General features: G+C 43.6%; 1 protein-coding gene across 11 annotated transcripts in view; it reads right to left on the reverse strand.

Moving 5' to 3' along the window:
- Positions 1–21,620, reverse strand: part of ABI1 (abl interactor 1) — a 144,953-nt gene that overhangs the window by 62,825 nt on the left and 60,508 nt on the right. For all 11 annotated transcript variants that reach the window (XM_082258560.1, XM_082258567.1, XM_082258565.1 and 8 more), the window contains exon 3: positions 7,549–7,725. In XM_082258560.1, coding sequence (XP_082114686.1) covers positions 7,549–7,725 — 177 coding nt within the window. The remainder of the gene's footprint in view (positions 1–7,548; positions 7,726–21,620) is intronic.

Consider the following 21,620-nt stretch of genomic DNA (forward strand, 5'->3'; position numbering starts at 1 on the left):
TTTTCTGTAGGTTTTCCTGGTGACACCCACACCCTTTCGGTTCTGGTCTTGGTGTCAACTAAGAGACAAAGTAACTGATCAACAACCTACATACATTAATGTAGTCAATACAAGCAATGGTGATAGGCAAATTTCAACTTTTTTTACCCGAAATCAGGCCTGTGAGATACATCTAGTTGTTTGTTCTGTGTTAGGACACACTAACACATGAGCAACCACAGCCCCTGGCTCTCATATACAATTCCCCATTTAAAAATGTTTAAAGCCGGCCATAGATTGTACAAATTTTCTTTCCTGCACCCATGGCAGCCGCCCCTACCAGGAGAAGACAGTGATTATTCGACATTACACAGTGCTAATCTACTTGCCTATTTCTTTTACCAAGCGTAGATAAAAATCGGTGGATATTGTGCATAAAATAAATATAAAAAGACACCACTAAATAAAGTGTCCATGCAATATGACAGTCTTGTATACTGAGAACAGTTGATGCCATAAAGTGCTGTGCTAAAAGTTTTCGGGGGGAAAAAAAAAAAAGGAAGGAAGAAGTGTAAAACCTTAGGCTCTAGATTAAGCAGAAACCCGAAGTTGTGTTTTTACAAGATCTGGAGTCCATTCTCCCCAGCCAGCATTCTTGAATCGGATTCCCACTGATCCTTCAGGCCTCGGTTTGAACAAGAGGCATGGAAACAATTAAACTGCCTGGCAGAGCACAGAACCGCTGGAGTGAGAACATTCTGCACCATTGTATTACAAGGCTACATTTTTCTCTTATTAGACAATGAGCCATTTTCTCCCTAAATGCTTTTAGGATTCCAGATTCTTGTTTGCAGGATTTAACAAAATAAATCAGCCTCTAATCTAGGGAACATATCTCTGTAAATGGGTGCGAGAACAGGGAATACCCCTCGCTTTGTTTAATCTGTGATTTATTTTCTGCAATCTGTTTCTGTGCCGTCTGGACAGCTGTTGTACTACAACCACATGGCAGAAGTAGCAATACTATGTTACAGACAGGATAAACTCGGCGTGACACGTGACCAGGATAACATATAGAAGACGGGAGGAAAATGGGCTCCATGCTGCCCTTTGTAAATAAGGCATTCTCTTTCATTAATCAGAACAACATGGGTTTGTCTTCATTCAGTCCATTTAAACATGGAGTAACACGGGTTGCAGCATGAAGAGTGAGCAGAGTGTTATAAGGAGATGGTCTGGGGGGAGGAAAGGGGATATGGAATGTAACAGTGTGTGAAGAGGAAGCAGAGACAGTGGCGTGAGATAGAGGGGACCAGGGGGCGCTGGGTCACCCACTGGTTACAGAAAAGACAACAAAAGCAGATAGGGCCTCAAAATCAATTCCATCAGAAGACTAAACAGATCTCATCACCTATAGCAACCTAATCTTCCCTTTCCTGTTTAAAGAGTGGAGTTGCAGAAAAATCAGATACAACAAATATGGCCTGCAAGACTCGGGGGGGGGGGGGTGGATTTACTAAAACTGGAGTGCAAAATCTGGTGCAGCTATTCATACAAACCAAACCAGCTTTAAGGTTTTAGCCCTCGTTCACTATGGAGCAATGATTGAAATCATGCAAGTTCAGCTGAACTCGCACGATTTCAAACCCGCATTTCATTGCAAGCTTGTGGGCGGTTTGAAAGACATCTGTGCGGGTGCAGGAACTACTTTTGGAATCAGTGCGGTGCAACAAAGTTGGCGTCACACCATTTCAGACGGTGCCGTTGCCACCAATGGGCTGCGATTTGACATGTCATATCTCCCCAATGTGACCAGGGCTTATTGTCCAAGCTTACTTGAACAAGCTGAGGTTAGAAGCTGATTGGCTACCATGCACAACTGCACCAGATTTTGCACTCTCCAGGTTTAGTAACTTAACCCCACGGTCATTACTCAGGAGCTAAAAACCAGATTATTTCTGAACTTTGGCATTTTTGTCCATTTCGTCGTTTTGGCAGACCGCTCTTCTATGTGTGGACGATTCCACTGTAGATGCTATGTTATTGACAAGCACTATTATCGTGGATTTATGGGAGTGCACATTTGGCTGCCTTATTAAAGTTATTTTAATACTGCACTTAGTGGCGCCCCCTACTGTTATTTTAGAGATCTATTCCTGTCTCTTGGTGGAGCTGCCCTCTTTGTGCTGTGATTAGTTCCATTATGGACTGTATTCGTCGCCATTGACTATTCTAGAACGATTTAGCCCTCATAACGCATGGACATTGAGGAGCAATTTTCCAATATATACCTGGGATTGTGTCAAATATTTTGCAGTTTTCCAACATAAAATTCACAAAGTTGGTCTCCTGTTCCTGACAAGACCGTTCACTGACTGGGTCTGGGCACAATCAACTTTCCCTAAAACGGTTCTAGAACTGCAAGTTTGCGCGTGTTATGTCAGCCACCGAAGAGAAAGAACTTGAACCTGCTGCTCTTCAGCTACAGGGTGTTAAAGTTCCCTGTGCCCACTGTAGAGATTCAGCAGAAAAAAAAAAAAAAGCGTGGGAGAGAAGCAAATCATCAACCTTCCATCACTTGTTCCAAACTGCGCACAGTCTATTTGCAGCACGTACACTTTGCAAACAATCACGCGCTGTAGCTCTGACACCTAGGAAATAACAGAGCACTCAGCGTTGCTAGGAGATATCCCTGCGGTTAAAACCTTTATTTTACTTACAGTGTAGGTGGATGTAAAAAAGCAAAGATTTTTTTCATTACAGAAAGGACAAAGTGCTTGTACAATTAAACAAATTATTTTTATTCGATGTGAATTATCAATCTTATTCAATAAACAGCTACAATGTGTGTGAGACCCATAGCAACCAATCAAATGCACTGTGCAATATTCTACCTTCAATAATGTAAGTTCTGGTTGTCAGGGGTTACTATGGTTTGCAAACAATCATTACAAGCCCCTTTAAAACTAATGTGTGGCTTTTCACATGTTGCGTTGCTCATGTATTTTCAATGGGCTTTTAATGCAAGCACATTGGCCGAAAAAAAAAAAAAAAAACACTAACTTGTCTAATTTTTCCAATGCACCACAAGGTAACACGTGTATCACATGACTTACGGATCGATGGGGAGCAGGTGCCTCATGTATGTGCATCAGGGTGCCAACGAAAAGGAATAGCTACAAACAGCAACACCCATACACAGCACATCAGGTGTGCTCTCCTTCACTTCCCTGAGTGGCTTGAAGGAGAAGTTCACTTTTAGGAACAGATTACACCCAGGTTTAGGGTGTAACAAGTAGGGCTGGGCGATATGGCTGAAAACTGTATCACGATATCAGTGTTTCATATCGGTCGATATCGATAATTATTGATATTTTTTATTACCCATTTAAAATAAAGGACCCTAGGGTGAGAATGCAGGGCGGCGGGCATGGTACAGGAGAATGCAGGGCGACTGGCATGGTGCAGGAGAATGCAGGGCGACTGGCATGGTGCAGGAGAATGCAGGGCGACTGGCATGGTGCAGGAGAATGCAGGGCGACTGGCATGGTGCAGGAGAATGCAGGGCGACTGGCATGGTGCAGGAGAATGCAGGGCACTGGCATGGTACAGGAGAATGCAGGGTACTGGCATGGTACAGGAGAATGCAGGGTACTGGCATGGTACAGGAGGATCCGGGGTTGTGGGCATACTACAGGAGATGCAGTGCTGTGGGCATGGTACAGGTAGACCATGCCCGCAGCACTGCATCCCTTGTAGTGTGCCCGCAGCCCTGCATAATGGCAGGTAGTGAAGCTGTTTCACTTACCTGTTCCAGAGGCGCCTTCATTTTAAAAATGGCACCGCCACGTCATTGCGCATGCGCCGCCACCGCTCGTGTAATTTCGGCTATTCCCGGCCTCTCCCGAGCGGCGGCGGCGCGTGCGCGGTGACGTGGCGGCGCCATTTTTAAAGCTTAAACCCGTCAGGGCGGACTTTTCGTTTTATCGTTCAAAGGCTTTTATTGCTATCGATCACGGGACTATCGCGATAAATATCGGTATCGTTTTATCGCCCAGCCCTAGTAACAAGCTCTTTAGCACCTGTCCCCAACCCAGGAGCCCCCCCCCCCCCCCCCCATGCAAGACCAGACAGAGGTTCCTCTCCCCTGCAGTTGCTGTCACATTTAAAACTGGTGCACAGCTGTATCAATTTATTCACAGAGATCTGTGAATGAATAAAATCCGAATCCCATCTGCCACCGTGCCAGGTGGCTTGGAGCACTCAATGGACCGCCTCATTTGTTCACTTAGTCCAGTAATGGCGAACCTTAGCACACCAGGTGTTTTGGAACTACATTTCCCATGATGCTCACCTACACTGCAGAGTACATGAGCATCATGGGAAATGTAGTTCCAAAACATCTGGGCTGCCAAGGTTCGCCATCACTGTAATAGTCTATTGAAGCTTTGTTCAGCTTTCTAACTGAAAGTTTATACAGAGGATTTCCCTGCAAGAGCCTAACAATGTTTTGCAGGCTCCTGTGGGGACATACTAAGAAAAATTCTTCCAGCCTCTGCTAGACTGTATAAATTTCAATCAGTCAGTGTATGGCCAGCTTTAAAGTGGATGTAAACCCTTACATATACCCAGTGAAGTAAACAGCCTCAGATGATACACGGAGATGAAACAAATCTCCCTACATAGGTTTTACATGTATATCTGCTCGCTATATTCTTTAGAAAGTGCACAACGTGTTTGAATTTGTTCTTCCTATTTCAGCTGTAGGAGTGGAGTCCTGGCATACACTGTGTGACAGCAGATTGGAGAAAAGGCTAATTTCCCGACCTCCCTCCCTCCACATAAGCAGAAGAACGAAGATACTTGCAGAGCTGTGCTGTGAATAGATCAGCTCTCTCTGCTAATCTATTTCTAGCACCCACTTCGACACAAATTTTCAGCTACTTATATCTCCAGTGTAACTGGAGATACTGGTCAGAAGTTATCATGCTGATAACAGAAGAACAGAGTAGCAGAAAATCACGGGACTTAGTGCTTAGGAGAGAGATAAGTAAATACTACTGATATATGTGCCCAGGTCAAATTTCATGAAATTGGGTTTACATCCACCTTAAAAAGGCCCCTACGATCCTCCCACCCTCACCCTGCAATGTAAAAGGCTGATTATTTTATTTTATGTTTTTTACTCTTTTGCTGTCCCCACCCTCCCACTGCCATTCTCACTTAGGCAGGCCATACACAGCGCAAAATTTGCACGACTACCCCATCAACACAGAGTGCTGACAGGGGAGTCCCTCCTGCCAAGCAATTACCTGCTCCAGCCAGGAGAAGATAACAATCACTAGGGGCTACAGCAGCCGCTAGTGATAATCGCAAGAGAATCTGGCAGGCTGGTTATATCCAAGTCGATCAACTTGACACATTCAGCCTGCCCACTAATGGCTCGAATCTCGGACGCCCGCCCCCCCCCCCAAGGCAAGAAGTGCATGGGAACAAAAAATACTTCATGCTTTTGGTGAAGCAAAAATTCAAATTTCTATAAGATTACAAATAAAGTAGGTGGCATAGAGGTTTGATCATTAAGACATTTCCTAAAGCAAATGAAATCCACAAGATATTTCATATACAGTAAAGACAACTCACCAATATAGCACATTAAGAGATGTTCGGTCAATATAGAGATTAATGGAAGTCTGGTAAGAGTTTATCAGCCATGGACCTAATTAAGTCTAAGAAGCCAAATCTCATTAGTACGGGGATGTCTGGATTGTGCGCCTGAATCCCAGATCCTCCCTTTGCAACTAAACCCAAGCTGCAGGCACTTTGCTATTCTCGTCTCACAGAATAGGGCTCAGTCACAAAATCTAGTAAAAAGCCAATCGATAACTTATTTTCTACCCTGCACTTAAAAAATAAACATGACATTGGATTTTGAGGACAAAACCTTTATATTCTTCAAAAGTCAAGTTCACTTTAAAGGTGAGGATACAATTTCAGCCAAAAAATCTCATCTTGATTCACTTGTTACAGCCCAGATTTGTGATAAAGGCTAAAATTAGGTAGGTTAAAAAAAAAAAAAATAAAAAAATAAAAAAAAACACACTTCATTTTTTTGTAAAAAAAAAAAAATTTACACTGCCACTACAGTGATCCTCGCTGTCTTCCAGATCCTGTGCAGATTGGCTGCCCTGCTACATAATAACTACGGGGGGGGGGGGGGGGGATGGTTGCCCACTCAGCAGAATGGCTTGCATTTTTTTCATGAATAGAAAGCATTCTCTGATTGAAAGGAAGTGGAGATTGTGCCGTCACCACCCCACCTTTTAACATTGTCCAATCAGAGAACACTATTGAAAAACTGCACCTGCAGGCAAAATCCGGTACAGCAACATGACCAAAATTAAAATTATTCTTTACAGAACAGTTTAATTTCTGGGGTCAGTTTTAGTTTGCCAATTAGGATTGACAAGGGAGGGAGGCTACATAATAGGGCTCAAGCCAATACATTTATTCGGCTATGAATGAGTCCCACTGCGTTTTACTTAAAGTGGATGTAAACCCTCACATATTCCCAAATAAGTTAACAGCCTCAGATGATACACAGGTTAAACAAATCCTCCTATATAAGTTTTACACGTATATATCTGCAGCCTTCTCTTCCCTACACCCCTTTAAAAAGGGCAGAAAAGTGTTAAAACCTGTCATCTGTCAGGAGCGGGTTGGGGGGTGTGTGGATAACCTGTAGTAACAGTGTATGAGAGCTGATATGAGGAAAGGCAACCCCCCCCCCACAGCAGAACAACTGTCCTGAATAGACAAACTGTCTGCTGAGCTCACCCCCCTCCCCCTTACACATTCATCTCATGTGTGAGGAAAACTTCTCAGAAGCGACTCATGCTGATAACAGAGGAAGGAAGCACCCAAGAGAAATGACACTTAGAGCTTCAGCAAAAGAGTGAAGTAAACATTGCACTTTAAAGTATAACTAAAAGGCAAAACTTTTTTTTTTTTATAGTTTTGGGATAGAGCGTAGAGGGATTAGAACCCTTTTAAGATTTGTTTGTTGTCTGTGCCCCCGTTAGGGAGATTCAGCCTCTCTGCCTTGCTTACCATGATCATTGAAAATGAAAGTAAAAAAAAAAAAAAAAAAAAAATCCCAAATTTAGGGATTTTCCTAGAAAAGTAATAGAGGGGAAATCTTTCAATGGGGACACTAGTTCCGGTGACCTGGGGGTCCCCAAGGAATTCCCTTAATTTGCAGGGATTTCCTCTCCCTTCCTGTTTGGCTATGGGACAGAAAGAAGACGAATCCCCGCAATGGGACACACAAAAAAAAAAAAAAAAAATTGACAGGGGTTTATTATAACCCTTCCTTACTCAATCCAAAATGAAAAGAAAAGTTTTGCCTATAATTCTACTTTAATAGCTTCTGAATAAACTCACAATTATGCAAAAGAAAGTTGATATTTCTTTAACAGAACTGTATGTGTTCCAGTTCACTACCTCTGCACGTGTACAGGAAGGAAGCAAATCATGCTAAAATAAGGTCAGCAAAATTGGTCCTCTTACCTTCACTCCATGGCCTACATCATCCAGCACCGTGTAGTCTATGGGTTTTCGTATGTACCTGACGGGACGCTCTATGTTGGCTGGAGCTATAATTTTATGACTCCTTGAAGTGTTCTTGTTGGTTGTTAGGATACCAATCTCTCTGCGAGCCACCTTCTCTTTGTGGATGTCCACTGTCTGCAAAAGGACAAATTTTGTCTCAGAATTGTAGGCAAGGGTGGTACGACCCCATTATAAGAACAAGGTTTAATACCAGAAGAAGACTAAACACCTTTTTGGAAGGAGCAAAAATATATTTACAATAATAAAAATATTGATCTATTTTTGTAAATAATCCATAGACACAGGTCAAATATCTTCAGAATAATCAAACACTAACACTATGACCAAGCCAATCAGAATCTGTCATTTAGACTAGTGGTCTCCAAACTGCAGCTCGGGGGCAAATGTGGCCAAATTGTATGCTTTTATCCAGCCCTTGGGGTGCCATTTTATTCATTGACACCAATGAAGGGCACAGATCCTCCCAGTGACACTAACGATGGGGCACAATTCCCTCCACTACCACCAATGAGGAGGGTATGGTTTACTTCTACTGAAGCTGGGACATTTTGTACTCCTGATGGCAACAGTACGGCCCGCCTTAAGTCTAAAGGACAGTAAATTAGCCTTTTGTTTAGAAAGTTTGGAGACCCCTGATTTAGATCTATAATGTATGCAAGATCAGCTTTAATTGGAATTTCCAGAAAAATCTTAAAACTACCCCCCACCCATAAAAAAAAAAAAAAAAAAAAACCTGGGGTTTTGACTTACCGTAAAATCCATTTCTGATGTTCATTGACAGACACCGCTTCTAGTATTCTTAAGCATTGGGTTATACTGCCCCCTAAAGGAGTAGGACACTAGGCAGGAAAAAAAAAAAAATCTGGCTACACCCATGGGCAGTCCCAGGGGGTATACTCCCCATCTCTGCTACACACACTCAGTTTTCTTACAAGCAGTGTTAAACCCGAGCGACAAAGTGCTGAACACACTTGAGGAGTTACACACCAGAGATGCAGCCAAGGGCCGTTGGAAAAAAAAACGCTAAGGCTGACACCTGGCCCTTGATAGTACTCAAGGCCAACTTTTGGTCACAAAGTAGCTCAGCGCCTTGAGGTCCAGGATTGGACGCACCTTGCTCTCTTTCCTGGGAACAGGTTGAGTAAAAACCCCTGAAAAACGTTCCGCAATAGGATTTAGGACAATCACCCCTTGAAGCAAAGATCTTGCACCGACCCAAAGCGGGCCTGAAAGCGGACTGGGGACAGTCGCAGGTTGGAAGGAAAGAACCTTTCCAGAGGGCGAGCATGAAACTGGATCATGTATCCGGATCATATGACTTCGTGGACCCGATTCAGGATCTGAGACAGGGGAAATTGGGGGGCGCTTTTTGCTAGACCGTCACCCGAAAGCCACCTCCACCTGGGACACAAGGGACTCCAGGACCGCCGTCAGTGCAAGCATAGATGGATAGATATAGATGGTCGGGACCCAGGGGGCCCCGCCACCTCAGAGGGGATCAGGTGGGGAGATGTGCTCCAAACACTCCATTGGCCACCAGGTGGACCCACAGAATAAGTGTAAAAACACTGCTAAAGGACACCCTCACTGCGCTGGCAGCACCACCTGGTCACCAGCTACAAGCACCAATCCAACCCTTTAGCAGAGAGGGAGAATCTGCACTGCACGTATGCGATCAGGAAGTGAAAAATATCCAGGAGCCAGCACTAGGAGATGAGGAGGGGCTCCCACTGCTGAAAACAACACCTTCAGGCTCCACTGTCATTACCGCTGCTGTTTTCAATGGCAAACTACCGCAAAATGGGCGTCGTGCATTGTAGCCTATGAGCTACAAGAAAATAGCAGCCCTACGAGGCACCGCGAGGCTCTCGGGGGACACAAGTATTCCTAGCCACAGGACAGGACTGGAGGCCCTGGTAGGAGCCCCCACCAGTTACAACCAACCCCCCCCCCCCCACAGCTGATTGTCCAGTCGCGGATGGCGCAGCCCCTCCCCCAATCGCAAACATGGTGCCTGGCCCCCACCCCAGGGGTTGTCCAGACCACCCCATACAGACCCCGCAATAGTGGAGGGGGGGGGGAGACCGGTGAGGGGGGGGGGGGAAGGAAGGAGGAGAACCCAGGGGTCCAACCTTCCCATGGAGGGGCCCACGTCCACCCCAAAACCCTCCAGGGGGAAGGGGGGGGGGGACAGCTACTCACCATACCAGAAACTGGGTGGGCACCGCTCCAGACAGATTCTCCTCTCCATCGCAATAGGGGGTTGTCAGCCAGGAGGAACGCTGCGACTCAAGTCGAGGCCTGGTCATATGCGACCTTACGTTTAACTTGCAAGGCCAGCCCCCATCCAGTGGGGCTAGGTCGCGGCCGACCTGCGCGGAGCTGAGGCCTGCGGGCACTGGCTGGCCAGACTGGGGTGACCAATGGGTATAGATTATCCAGCTCGTTGCCCAGTCCGACAGGTGATTGTAGATCTCACAGTAAAAATCCAGGAGGAAAAAGAACATTTTGCCAGGACCAAAGATCACAGCAAGGAACTAGGTCCTTACTCCAGACTAGGCAGGAAAAAAAAAACCGAGTGTGTGTAGCAGAGAGAGGGAGTATATACCCTGGGACTGCCCATGGGTGTAGCCAGAATTGTTTTCTGCCTAGTGTCCTATTCCTGTAGGGGGCATTATAACCCAATGGTTAAGAATATCAGAAGTTTTGTCTGTCAATGAACAAAAGAGAAACCTATATTAACCCACGTAGGAAACTTGTAAAATACTTACAAATATTCACGATGCCCCGGTCATGTGATCAGGCTTCCCAGTGACAGACAAAGCTGCTGCAGGGGACAGCAAGAATATCGAACAATGGATTACTAGCAATTGTTGGAGCATTCTCTGTTATCACCTGCAACTGCCGCTGGCTGACACAGGAGATCACATGACCGGACCAGAACAACCTGAAAAATGCTGAATCTAATCTATCTATATCTTTTTTACGGAGATTAGTAAATATAAGCACAGAAAAAAAAAAACAACAATCTTGTGCGCTCAAGGGGGGTTTGGAATGGTGGTGGGTGCATCACAGGTCCTAAAAGTTCCAAAGGAAGCACCAACTTTGCTGCCCTCTACAGGTCAGAGAGGGGGATCCAATGGAAACACTGTAAAGACAAAGAGGGCACGGCAGCCTTGCATATTACCCCAGTGGTGTTTTTTTTAAATAAAAAGTATGCTTCCAAACAAATCAATGATAAAAAAGTATATCAGGGTCCACAGAAAACACAAAGCAACCGGGTCACTGAAACGGGTCCCAGCCAATTGGCTCTCAGGAGGAGGGGGGGGAGGGGGATCTCCCCTCGAAAGGTCTCGGTGACCTGGTTGATTTTCGTTTTCTATGGACCCTGATATACTTCACAAACAAATCAATAATAATAAAAGGATATCTCCTTTTTACTATTAAAAACACCACTTGGGTAATGTGCAAGGCTGGTGCGCCCCCTTTGTTTTATTGTAAATACAAGTGTTAGGAGGAAGGAGAAGATAGTTTTAATAGTAGATATAGTAGTAAAAAACAAATCAATAAAATCTCCTAGAGACTTTAACAAATGTACATTTCAAAAAGTAATTTCCAGTATTTTTCAGCAGTTTTCATTAAAATATTAATTGGTGATCCTGCCCTGAAGGCACGGTTCAGTATCAGGAAACGTGCTAACCTTGTTTGCTGCGCATGGTTTTCATCAAGCGCACTCTGAGTGAAGGGGAATTTCCTTAGACAAACCACTATAAAATTATTACTAACTCTTCCTATTCTATACAAAACTAGAAAGAAAATTCTAATTGGAGTCACATTTTAGAGGATAGCAATACACTATAGAGTGAAACCAGATACCCTGTAGGAACCGTTGGTTATATTTGCCAAGAGGGTCTGAGGGCCGATGTCGGACCTTATTTCCTTTCAGAAAAAAACTCATCTTCCCTAACTCAATCAGCGCAGTGAGAGGAAAGTTTATGCTGAAGTCAGACTTAAAGTGTATTTCCACTTTTGCAGACAAATCGGTATAAAACATACCACTTTGTTATGTTTTCCTATTCACATCGGTTATAAAAAAAATTTTCAAAGATTGCTACTTACCCTTTTACCTGATTATAAACCCGACCTAGTTTTCCCTGCTACTTACCCTGCAAGCCCATTTGGGATGGGTGTTGAGCGAGAGACTTTACAGTTAGTTTCGGTGTCTATATATTGTAGATAAAATTAAAAAAAGAAGAGAAGAAGAGGAGAAAAAAAGCACACAATTGTTTCTAGGCCCTACTACAGGTACAAAACAACAAAATATACACATATATGGAATGCCAGTGTATTGTCATGAGTAGGAGAATTTAATTTAGAGATTTTTCAGTGGTGGGTTACGGTAATGTCAAGAAATATACAATGTAAAAAAATAAATAAAAAAAACACAACACCACCACACACAAAAACACACACACACAGTATATTTCTTGGCATTTCCAATACATTTGAGGTTTGTAGTAGAGCCCAGAAAACAATAGTGCACTTTTTTTTTTAAATCACTTTTGGCCATTTTTACTTGATTAGAAAAAAAAAAAAAAACAGGGGAGACGTCCATTAACACCTACCACCACCAAAATCAAAGCCCAACTTGTCCCCAAAAAAAAAAAAAAAGTGTAAGGAAGGAAGAGGGAGGTTTAAGCTGGAATTCTACTTGACAGAAACTTTCTAGCGTTCCATGTGTAAATCTACTCCCAAAAAAAAAAAAAAAAATAGAACGGAAGTTTATTATCTATCTATATATCTATCTTTTTTTAAGCATAGTGTGTGAAAGGTTTAATTCCTATTTTATTAAGTATTTCAGATAAGTACAAAAGACAAAATGTCCATGATGGACCAGAAAAGGTACAAACACATCCATAACAAGAAAACAGACATAGCCTTACATAGAGGTGCCTTACAGTGAGTGAGATCAGTATAAATCAACAAATTGGTCAAATCATACAGGAATATCCTCATAGCAAAAGCTAACCAAATACATGTTAGGTATGGTAATAAAAGTCAAAACAAACAGAAAACAATAGGTTCCCATTTAGAATATAGAGGAGATATTGTTTACATATATGGATGTCCATTTGGAAAACCACCTCAGATTCTCAAATTAAAAAGAAAAAAAAAAAAGTATTGCCAAAACTCTTTTGGACCTTCTTCCTCTGTGGGGGTCACAGGAGTACATTTCTACACTAATGTAAACCAGATTCTGCTGACCGCAGGCTAAGGCTCCATGTACACAGGACGCTGGAAATTGCCGTTTAGGAGCAGTTGGGCGTTTTTTTCAGAAGCCCCTGAACGCAGCTCCATGTTATCTTATCTGTCCATGTACACCAGGTCATTTACAGTCATTTGCAGGCAGTTGCGTTCAGAGACTTTTTTTAGAACGCAATTATTTGCGTTCGAACGTGAGTTTCCCGGCGTTTCAAAACGCACAAACGCGTCCGAACGCGATGACCCGCGTTTATCGTTCGCGTTTTTCCATTTTAAAGGGGAATAATTTTTTTTGACCTCTAGGAACGGTTCTAAAAGCAAATGCCCGCAAAACGCAGGTGCAAACGCCCTAAAAATTCCAGCATTCAAAAGGGACTTTTAACAACGTCCCGTGTACATGGAGCCTAAAGTGGACTGTTGGCGGATATCACAGACCTGCTCCAGGCTCTGCAGGGAATCAGACAATGCCTGACAAGTAGCTGGCTTGCTCAGCCTCTGGACATACAGCTGAGAGCCAGAGCCATTGGCTACCACTTCTTCCCAGCCCGACCCTCCACTGAGTTCTGAAGGGGCAGAGCAGAGAGTGGTGACTAAAGCCTCGCACATACGAGTCGAAATTCGGCCGGGAATTTTCGTCCGACGACCGATCTGCCGATTTTCGGCCTGTTAGTATGATGCTTCCGACAACAGACTCAGACTTTTCGGCCGAAAAAATCCTGGTGTGCAGGCTATAAAATTTTTGTCATCCGTCAAAACACGGCCGATTTTCGTGCAGTCAGTACAGATTTCGGCAGGGAAAAAAAATCTTATGAGCAAGTCTGGGCATGCTCAGAGATGAAAGAACACAAAGAAAGCAAACCAACACATATCACTTCTGAAGTAGAATTCTGTCGTGCGGGAAAATTAGTGTGCAGTCTAGAGCACATTCCAACCAACAAAACACCACTCTGGACAAAAGATGGACGACCGGTCGGCGGAAATTCGTTGCGTGTGTTCGAGGCTTTAGTCTCCACTCTATGCTCCGAGGAGACTTGAGAACTGAGAGATCGGTGGTTTTTGATTGCTCAGTTCTCAGAGTAGTGCCAGACAGCTGCTGCTCAGACTGATGATGCAGCCATCTAGGTAAGTATGTTTGATATTTGTTTTTTCAGATCCCACCTTTCTCCTAATGGCAAAAGGGAGAAAACACTTTAAAAGCATACCTAAACCCAAGAAAAAAAATGTAATATATATTACAGCTTATTAATAGTTCGATGTGGTGGCTGAGTTTCCTTTTTTTAAGGCTTTTTATCTATGTATATTGACTTTGTGATCCTGCCAGAAACAAACCACTCATTGTACTGTATCCATAGAGAAGCCACGTTGTCGCCCTAGGACAGGGAGAGTGAAGGCCTACAGGAGCACCTCCTCCTTTCCTCATCTCCAAAACATAGAAAGGGGTGTTCTGTAGTTTATAGTATAGAACTGGGCAGGATCAATAACAATGCTAGAGATAAAAACATACACAGGTATTTAGGAGCATTCTTGATTTCTGGCAGGATTAGCAGGTGAGTGTACAACACTATGTGCAGGCTGCTGTGGTGAGGTTTCCTCAGGTGCTGGTCTAGGATGACCTGCACTTAAGACTTCCTCAAACTGGGTGTCCAACACAGAAGACCGAGGACATAAAGCCGGCAAAAAATTACTGGTGACATTTGCTTAGAGAGCTGCTTGTAGTTTTTTTATTAGTGACAGAGCCTCCTAGTTCTCAGCAACAACATGTTCCTACCCACTGCATTAAGAACGGCTCAGAATCCAATTATGAAGGAGAGAGCTGGTAATCTGCACAATGCCTGATACTAAATGCTGAAGACAAGCATGGACAGGCATGAAAGAAACTTGTTAGACTTTGCCTTGAAATAATTGACAAAGGCAATTAAACAATTCAGTCATAAATATTCATTGTAGCTTTCAAAACAGCATATGAAGAACAAGTTTTTGTGTCTTCATAGGCCCAAAGCCGGTCAGATCTGCATATTACTGCAAACACTAGCAGCCGCAGCTGCTAGATGTCAAGTTTGCAAGAAACTCCCTTAGTACTTAATGACGCCTACCCAATACAACGGCTAGCCACGACGCCACCCAATACAACGGCTAGCCACGACGCCTCCCCAATACAACGGCTAGCCATGACGCCTACCCAATACAACGGCTAGCCACGACGCCTCCCCAATACAAAGGCTAGCCATGACGCCTCCCCAATACAACGGCTAGCCACGACGCCACCCAATACAATGGCTAGCCACCCAATACAACACTAGCCATGACGCTACCCAATACAACACTAGCCACGACGCCACCCCATACCATTGAGTCTAGAGTCTCCACCTGCATATTCACAATATTTAGGAACGAAGAGGAAGAAGATATCCTTTCTTGGTGCTGCAATGTCTGCCAAGCAGAAACGGAGCAATGAACTTTAGAGAAAATCTCACTTTCTGAGCCCCTTTGAGACACAAGACTAATGTGTGACTCCAAATATTGTCAAGATCAGTTTTCAGAAGATACGTCCTTTCGTTTTCAATGGACTTTTTCTAAGAAGTCTTCACAGGAAACAGAAGCAAGAACAGAACAAGTAAGCGAACAAAAAGCAACTTTTGCGAAAGAGCAAACAAGTTGAAAAGGAGAAGAACAACAGCCAAAGTTCGTTTGGCTCTACTTCTGTGAATCACAGGAGTGCAGTTCGTTCTGCATTCCTGTGACCCGTTCTCAGTGGACAGTGGGCCGTAGCATGCTGTTGGCGGACATTAGAGTCAGTCCATTCTCGGGCAAGAGTGCAACAATGAAGTCAGGATTCGTCCACATGCATGGACAGGCACTCGGATCAGCGAGCGGGGGGGGGGGGGGGTGTCCAGGAAGCCGTGAGAACAGAGCAATAAGCAGTGTTTGATTGCTCGGTTCTCAGTGTTAGAGAAGCTGGGGGACAGGTGCAGAATCGGACCGTGGTGAGAATAATTCTTAAAACCGAAACAAAACACAACCCTACACATCATTTAAAACCCAACTCCAAACAAAATTCAATTTGATTTGAGGAGTGGGGCAATAGTAAAAACTGTAGATTTTGTTTGCCATTAGTGTTCTCACTGGGTACACTCCCAATATAGAGGCCGGCAGGAAGACCAGGAGTCTGACAGTCCCAAAGTGTTGGGATTCTGCAGGATCTCCAGCTGGTGTTCTCTCTCTCTCTTTACTACTCTCCTTAGCGGCATCATTGGCAGACGGTGAAATGACTAGTTGAAGTTCACCATTAGAGAGAGGGAAAAAAAAAAAAAACAGACACCTAATGAATGCACATATTTTTGCAGGGATAAAAAAAAAAAACACAAAGTGCATTCATTGTCACGCCCCTATAGCCTGCGTCTTAGGATAAGAGGGAGGTGAAGCTTCCATTATTCTACATGTAACATCCCACCCCCATTGTGTTTAGCTGGTCAGTGGGAATGGAGGGAGGGGGTGGCTGTCATTTACCACTGTGTATGCACCCACATGTAGTCACATGGGCTGCGCAGATGTGATAGGGACGAAATGCTCTGCACAGAAACTCACTGAAAACTGAGCATATGCAGAGCTGTCACAACAGCTGCAAAATCCCTAGTTGAATTGGAGATATGAACAGAAAGCAAAGATAGTGAGCAGCAGGATCAAGCAGGTTTTTAGCAGAATACAGAAAACCAATCTCATAGTGACCGAGTATGAACAGCATGTAATAGACCACTTATTGATAGTTTATTTTAGGATGTGGGTTTAGCGACCCTAAGTCCATGGGAAAGCGCAGCTAACCCACACCAAACCAGCAGGTACACTGCGCCGCACTCGTAATGCAGACAAACTGCACCGCATCATTAGTGTGAAAGGGGGCCAAAAAAGTAATTTTACATTTTTCTGAATCCATGAATGCATCATCAAATGGTTGGACGAGCTTTTTTTTTCCTACCAAGTTGTCTGAACGTTCTAACCAAATTCTACAGGTGTAAGGCATAGGGGTCTCACACAACCGATCTATAATCTGACAAGTTCAGAAAAATTATTTTGTTGAGGAAGAAATAATCAGCTACAAGAGGGTGTACAGCAGGGATATGCAAACTGTGGCTCTCCAGCTGTTGCAAAACCACAAGTCCCATCATGCCTCTGCCTCTGGGTGTCATGCTTGTGGCTGTCAGAATCTTGCTATGCCTCATGGGACTTGTAGTTCTGAAACATCGGGAGGGCCACAGTTTGCATATCCCTGGTGTACAGGAGTACTTGCTGTCTGGTGAGGGTGGCAGCAGACCAGGTCACAATACCGAGTAACACCTTCTTACCAGAGGCAATGCACATCAAGAATTTACATTAGCACAACAGTAACTTAGAATGTCAATTAAGATGGTCTTCCCAAATACCAAACTGAAGGAATAAAAGTGAGGTGGTCTGGTGTTTAATCCCTCAATGAAAAGCAGAAGCCCGGAGTGGATATGCAGTGATCCCTGTATGCATGTCAGGGCCTAACTTTACATTATGAATTGAGTGTACATCCATAATATACTTCATTTCTCCTCAAACTGGATGCAGGCAGCTCATTTGCAGAGCCTGACATCAGCAGCATGGTTTCGTTCCCACGCCTCTGTCAGTTCCACTTCAATGGACGTTGACATAATAATCACATTTCAAGCCATGTAATTGATCTCCTCCACAGCAAGCTCTTAGCCAGGCTTCCTGCTCAGCTTTTATTTTTGGAACACGGAGGTTTCCCACTACATGGTCAGCCTGATGATTTCAGTTAATCTGACAGTGAGGAAATAAAGGAATGCTAGGCCACAAACCAAAATATGGTCTTACAGGTCAGCCATTGTAAAAGGTCTTCAATTCAGCATTCCAATGGAAGTGAACTTCTATTATAAAAACTTATCATAAAACTAGATTACCAGTCCTGCTGGAGTAAATAAAGAGCATTGCTCCATTACGCCATGGTTTATTACCAAGAGCCAAGGCATTTTGTCATGTGACCACCCTTGAATAGGAGGATCAAAGTTAAGATTTATAGATCTCCCCTTTGCAGCTCACATGATCACAGGCCTAGGCTTTTAAAGATGCACAAGAGCTGCATTTCCTTCCAGAAAGGCAAGTACGTTACCCCTTCTATTACTATTGCCTCTTTAAGCCACTTTGCCTAACTCCCAACAGTTTGAGGACACAATGGAGACTAGGGGTAGAGCCACATCAGGCTTGGAAAGGATCCTGACAATATTGTCGGGATCCACCCAGCTGCTCAAACGGTAGCTGGCTTTGTCTTCCAGCATGCGTCTCAGAGCCAGAGCCAGCTGGCCCTTCCTAGTCCTGAGCACCAGCAGGCGTGGTAGGGCAGCGTAGAGAGTGACGTCACGGATCTTTGCTTCAAGCAGAATGAGAGCTGAGAGATCAGCTGTCATGTGAACGCTCAGTTCTCAGCCTTAGGCAGGCCACGGGTTGCAGAAAAGAAATGTGCACAATTCCCCCATCAACAGACAGTGCTGACAGTGAAATCCCTCCTGCCAAGACACTGGAGCAGAAGCCATCCCGGCTGGGAGAAGACAAAAGATAATTGCTAGTGGCTATAGCCACAAGTAAATCCGGCAGGCTGATTGTACCCAAGTTAAAATCGATCAACTTGGTACATGCAAGCCTGTCCACACGTGGTTGGAATCTCAAAACCATTCCTACTGAACTGCCCAAGATTCGAACAGTCGTTGGCAAGCCTTACAGCTGGCATGGGACAAATGCCCCAGCATGGAAGTACGTAAATATAAAGTGGAGCTCCACCCAAAAGGGGAAGCTAGACTTATCTGCCTCCTTACCCCCTTCGGTGTGCACACGATTACTTTGTTGCCGCAGCTAGCCCATTGAGAAATTTCAGAGCGATTCACAATAGAAAACCCGTTATGAAGCCTTATCCAAGATGGTGGTGCCAGCCCCCGAGAGCAGATTTAAGAATCGGCTTGGGTGAGGGCAATGCCTAGACAGCGGCTACAATATTTGCTCTGTAAAGTAAAGCTCTGCTTTAAGTTTAGACTAAAGCGGATTACATTTGAGAAGGCCTAAAAGCACGATTTTGGCTCTTGGGTCACCCAAATCTGAACACCTGATGCAACCATTACAAGCAGACCCTATTCTTCCCGTTATATTTGTATTCCATTTGATTATTGAGAGTGTAGAAAGAGATAGTGTGTATGAACATTCAGTGCTCCAAGGTGGGTGGGAAAAGAGCTGGCTTGACTGGTTTATAAAGAAGTCTTTGAACGTTTAAGAATGTATTTTTAGTAGGTACACTAAAAAAAAGACTCTGAAAAGCCCAGATACTCGGCAACTCCAGTTTCCTTTTGAAAAAGCAGAATTGCCGTATAGGGAGTAGTGCCATTAAAAAAAAATAAATAAATAATAAAAAGCAGCCTTTGTTGCAATACTAGAGCAGTCCCCGACAGTACATCTTGGCTACCAGCAGATGTCCTCAGTCTTCCAAGTTAAAAGGACAGCCAGCAGCATTCAACCCACTTTCCCTGTGCCAGGCCGTCCTGTACCTGCCCCCTGCCCATGCCTGAATAGTAAAGTAGCATATTAATGATCTTAACTCTTACACTCCGCTTTCTCCTCCTAACAGCATTTTCCTTGTCCGCACATTAACTCCTAGGCAACATTGTGCAGCTTCTCCCTCTTACACTTGAGTCCTGCTATACAGGGACAGTAAAAAGCAGATATCAAGTCAAATTCAGATACTTACAAAGCTTGCATTAAAGTTGATCTATTAAGTGTAGGAAGAAGAAGAGGAATAGACTAAAACCTTATTCCTTGCCCACCCGGCAGCCGTTTTTCTTAAAGTGTTATATGCAGTATAAAGCATGCTTGTTATACTCCCTGTGGAACCTAAGGGGTTAATCCTGCACAGTGTGTAAAAAAGCTGTTTGATCCTGTCTTCTCAGATCCTCCTTCCACAGTCCCCAATCCATCTGCTGATAGTACAGAGTCTTGGGGGAACTCTGCACATGCTCAGTTTGTTATGTATTGCTGGAGTTTCTTTTTTTGGGAGGATGCATGTGATCAGCACAGGGCCAATCAGCTCTGACCAGAAAGAGGGTCAGGGGACTTGCAGTTTTAGAGCTGCACGATTCTACAACCCAATTCCAAAAAAGTTGGGACACTGTACAAATTGTGAGTAAAAAGGAAATGGACCAATTTACAAATCTCAAACTTATATTTTATTCACAATATAATATAGATAACTTATCAAATGTTGAAAGTGAGACATTTTGAAATGTTATGCCAAATATTGGCTCATTTTGGATTTCATGAGAGCTACACATTCCAAAAAAAGTTAGGACGGGTAGCAATAAGAGGCTGGAAAAGTTTAATGTACATATAGGGAACAGCTGTAGGACCAATTTGCAACTTATTAGGTCAATTGGCAACATGATTGGGTATAAAAAGAGCCTCTCAGAGTGGCATCGTCTCTCAGAAGTCAAGATGGGCAGAGGATCACCAATTCCCCCAATGCTGCGGCAAAAAATAGTGGAGCAATATCAGAAAGGAGTTTCTCAGAGAAAAGTTGCAAAGAGTTTGAAGTTATCATCATCCACAGTGCATATCATCCAAAGGTTCAGAGAATCTGGAACAATCTCTGTGCGTAAGGGTCAAGGCCAGAAAACCATACTGGATGGCCATGATCTTTGGGCCCTTAGAAAGCACTGCATCACATACAGGAATGCTACTGTAATGGAAAACAAAAACATGGGCTCAGGAATACTTCCAGAAAACATTGTCGGTGAACACAATCCACCGTGCCATTCGCCGTTGCCAGCTAAAACTCTATAGGCCAAAAAAGAAGCCATATCTAAACATGATCCAGATGCGCAGGTGTTTTCTCTGGGCCAAGGCTCATTTAAAATGGACTGTGGAAAGTGGAAAACTGTTCTGTGGTCAGACAAATCAAAATTTGAAGTTCTCTTTGCAAAACTGGGACACCATGTCATCGGGACTAAAGAGGACAAGGACGGAAAAGGGGGGTGGTTGATCCTCTAAATAGTCCTGCAATAAGGGTTTTGCCACTGTCCCTGGGGTGATGTGTGTGTAGATTTGGTGCCTCAAACCAGGTTATATGGGACTTTAAGGGCAAATATATACAAGGAAATATGGCATACAAGTAAAATTTCAATAATTTATTTTCAAAGTTTTACAAGATAGACAGATTGTCATGTGTGGGTTAAAGACCCATTTGTAGAGAAGTGAAGTAGTAAGAAGTTGGGTGACAATGTGAATTTAGGTGACTTTTTGAACATTTTCCTCTTATTGTTCCATGCATGTGTATCAAGCCTGGAACTTGGTCAGAGTAAATATCCAGAAATAAATCCTACGCGTTTCGGCTAATGCCTTTTTCAAGGATAAATCACCATGTCTAAAATTAACAAAATATTATTATTAATAAAGAGCACATATGCCAAATCAGACAAAATTTGTGCAATGTGCTTACATTTTACGTACATCATTCTTTTTGTCTAGTCCATGTAGGGAAAGTTGTTCCCCCGGGTTCTTAAACTGCATCAGAAACTATGCTGCTTCCATGGGTAATGTAGAATGGAAAAATTTTGATCATTCCTTATATCGTGTGGCTGGAAATTTTTAAATAGAGAAAAGAAGATAACTTACAATCTAGTCAAAAGGGATAGCTGTCTGGTGGAATCCGGTTTGACACTCGTCAAATAATA

The sequence above is a fragment of the Pelophylax lessonae genome (genome assembly GCF_965119305.1).
Source record: "Pelophylax lessonae genome assembly, chromosome: 5".
In the NCBI taxonomy this organism is placed as follows: Eukaryota; Metazoa; Chordata; class Amphibia; order Anura; family Ranidae; genus Pelophylax; species Pelophylax lessonae.